At 38.0% G+C, this 911-nt stretch overlaps 1 protein-coding gene across 1 annotated transcript in view; it reads left to right on the top strand.

Moving 5' to 3' along the window:
* GUCY2F (guanylate cyclase 2F, retinal) overlaps positions 1-911 on the top strand; it is an 87,379-nt gene that overhangs the window by 77,851 nt on the left and 8,617 nt on the right. The window contains exon 15 of the mRNA XM_077773784.1: positions 515-613. Coding sequence (XP_077629910.1) covers positions 515-613 — 99 coding nt within the window. The remainder of the gene's footprint in view (positions 1-514; positions 614-911) is intronic.

Raw genomic sequence — 911 nt, forward strand, 5'->3', positions numbered from 1 at the left:
CATGGCCATATCGAAATGTAAGAACAAAAGCATTCTAAGGGAAAATAGAAACTATTCTTGGATTATCTATACATACGGCTTGTCTATGCCCCTGATACAAATGATTGAAAGTCAATTCTACTTCTTTTCAGATTTTCCAATTGTCTTAGCAGTAATTCTTTTGGGAAATAAATATGCCCATGAGATCCCTCCTTCCAATCCTAAGACATATGAAAGGGTCACATTTTTTTATTTCAACAAACATGCTTGGATCCCAAGTCCCTGCCCAGGCCTTTTTGGTTTGGGATTCATGCTTTTTTGTCCCTGTTGACAGATATAAGCATCTTGGGTGTAACTGTTACTTAGAACAAGAGTGTAAATCAGAAGGGCAGTCATGTTTGCATCATTATAAATGTGGTTTCTTGTAGGGCAAAGGGTTTATTACTCATTTTGCACTTCCTTCAGATTCCCAGAGCTATTTGGTGGCAACTTTGTGCTTTTATGCAGCAACATTCCTCCCCTTGCTACTCTACAGGGCCAGTTGTTGCAGGAGTGGTGGGTCTCACTATGCCCAGATACTGCCTGTTTGGAGACACTGTGAACACAGCTTCTCGGATGGAATCAACAGGGTTACGTGAGTAACTAAATGATGGGATCGGATTGGAAAACTGACTATTCTTCAAGAGGGGGAAGGAGATTTTAATGTTTTTTTTTTTTTTAAATAAAACATAATTTGAAAAGATTAAGGAGATTTTATACACATATTTCCTGGTCTCTAATAGCAAGCCAGTAGGGGGTGATGTTGGATTAAACATGTATCTTTCTTGTTCTAGAAATGCAGCTGTAGCTAAGTGACACTGAAATAGTCAGTCAATTTGCTGAAAGCAACTAAAAATGTCATTTGGGTAAATAAAAAAAAAATTGACCAGCCT

The sequence above is a fragment of the Crocuta crocuta genome, unplaced genomic scaffold (assembly GCF_008692635.1).
Source record: "Crocuta crocuta isolate KB4526 unplaced genomic scaffold, BGI_CrCroc_1.0 scaffold737, whole genome shotgun sequence".
Lineage (NCBI taxonomy): Eukaryota > Metazoa > Chordata > Mammalia > Carnivora > Hyaenidae > Crocuta > Crocuta crocuta.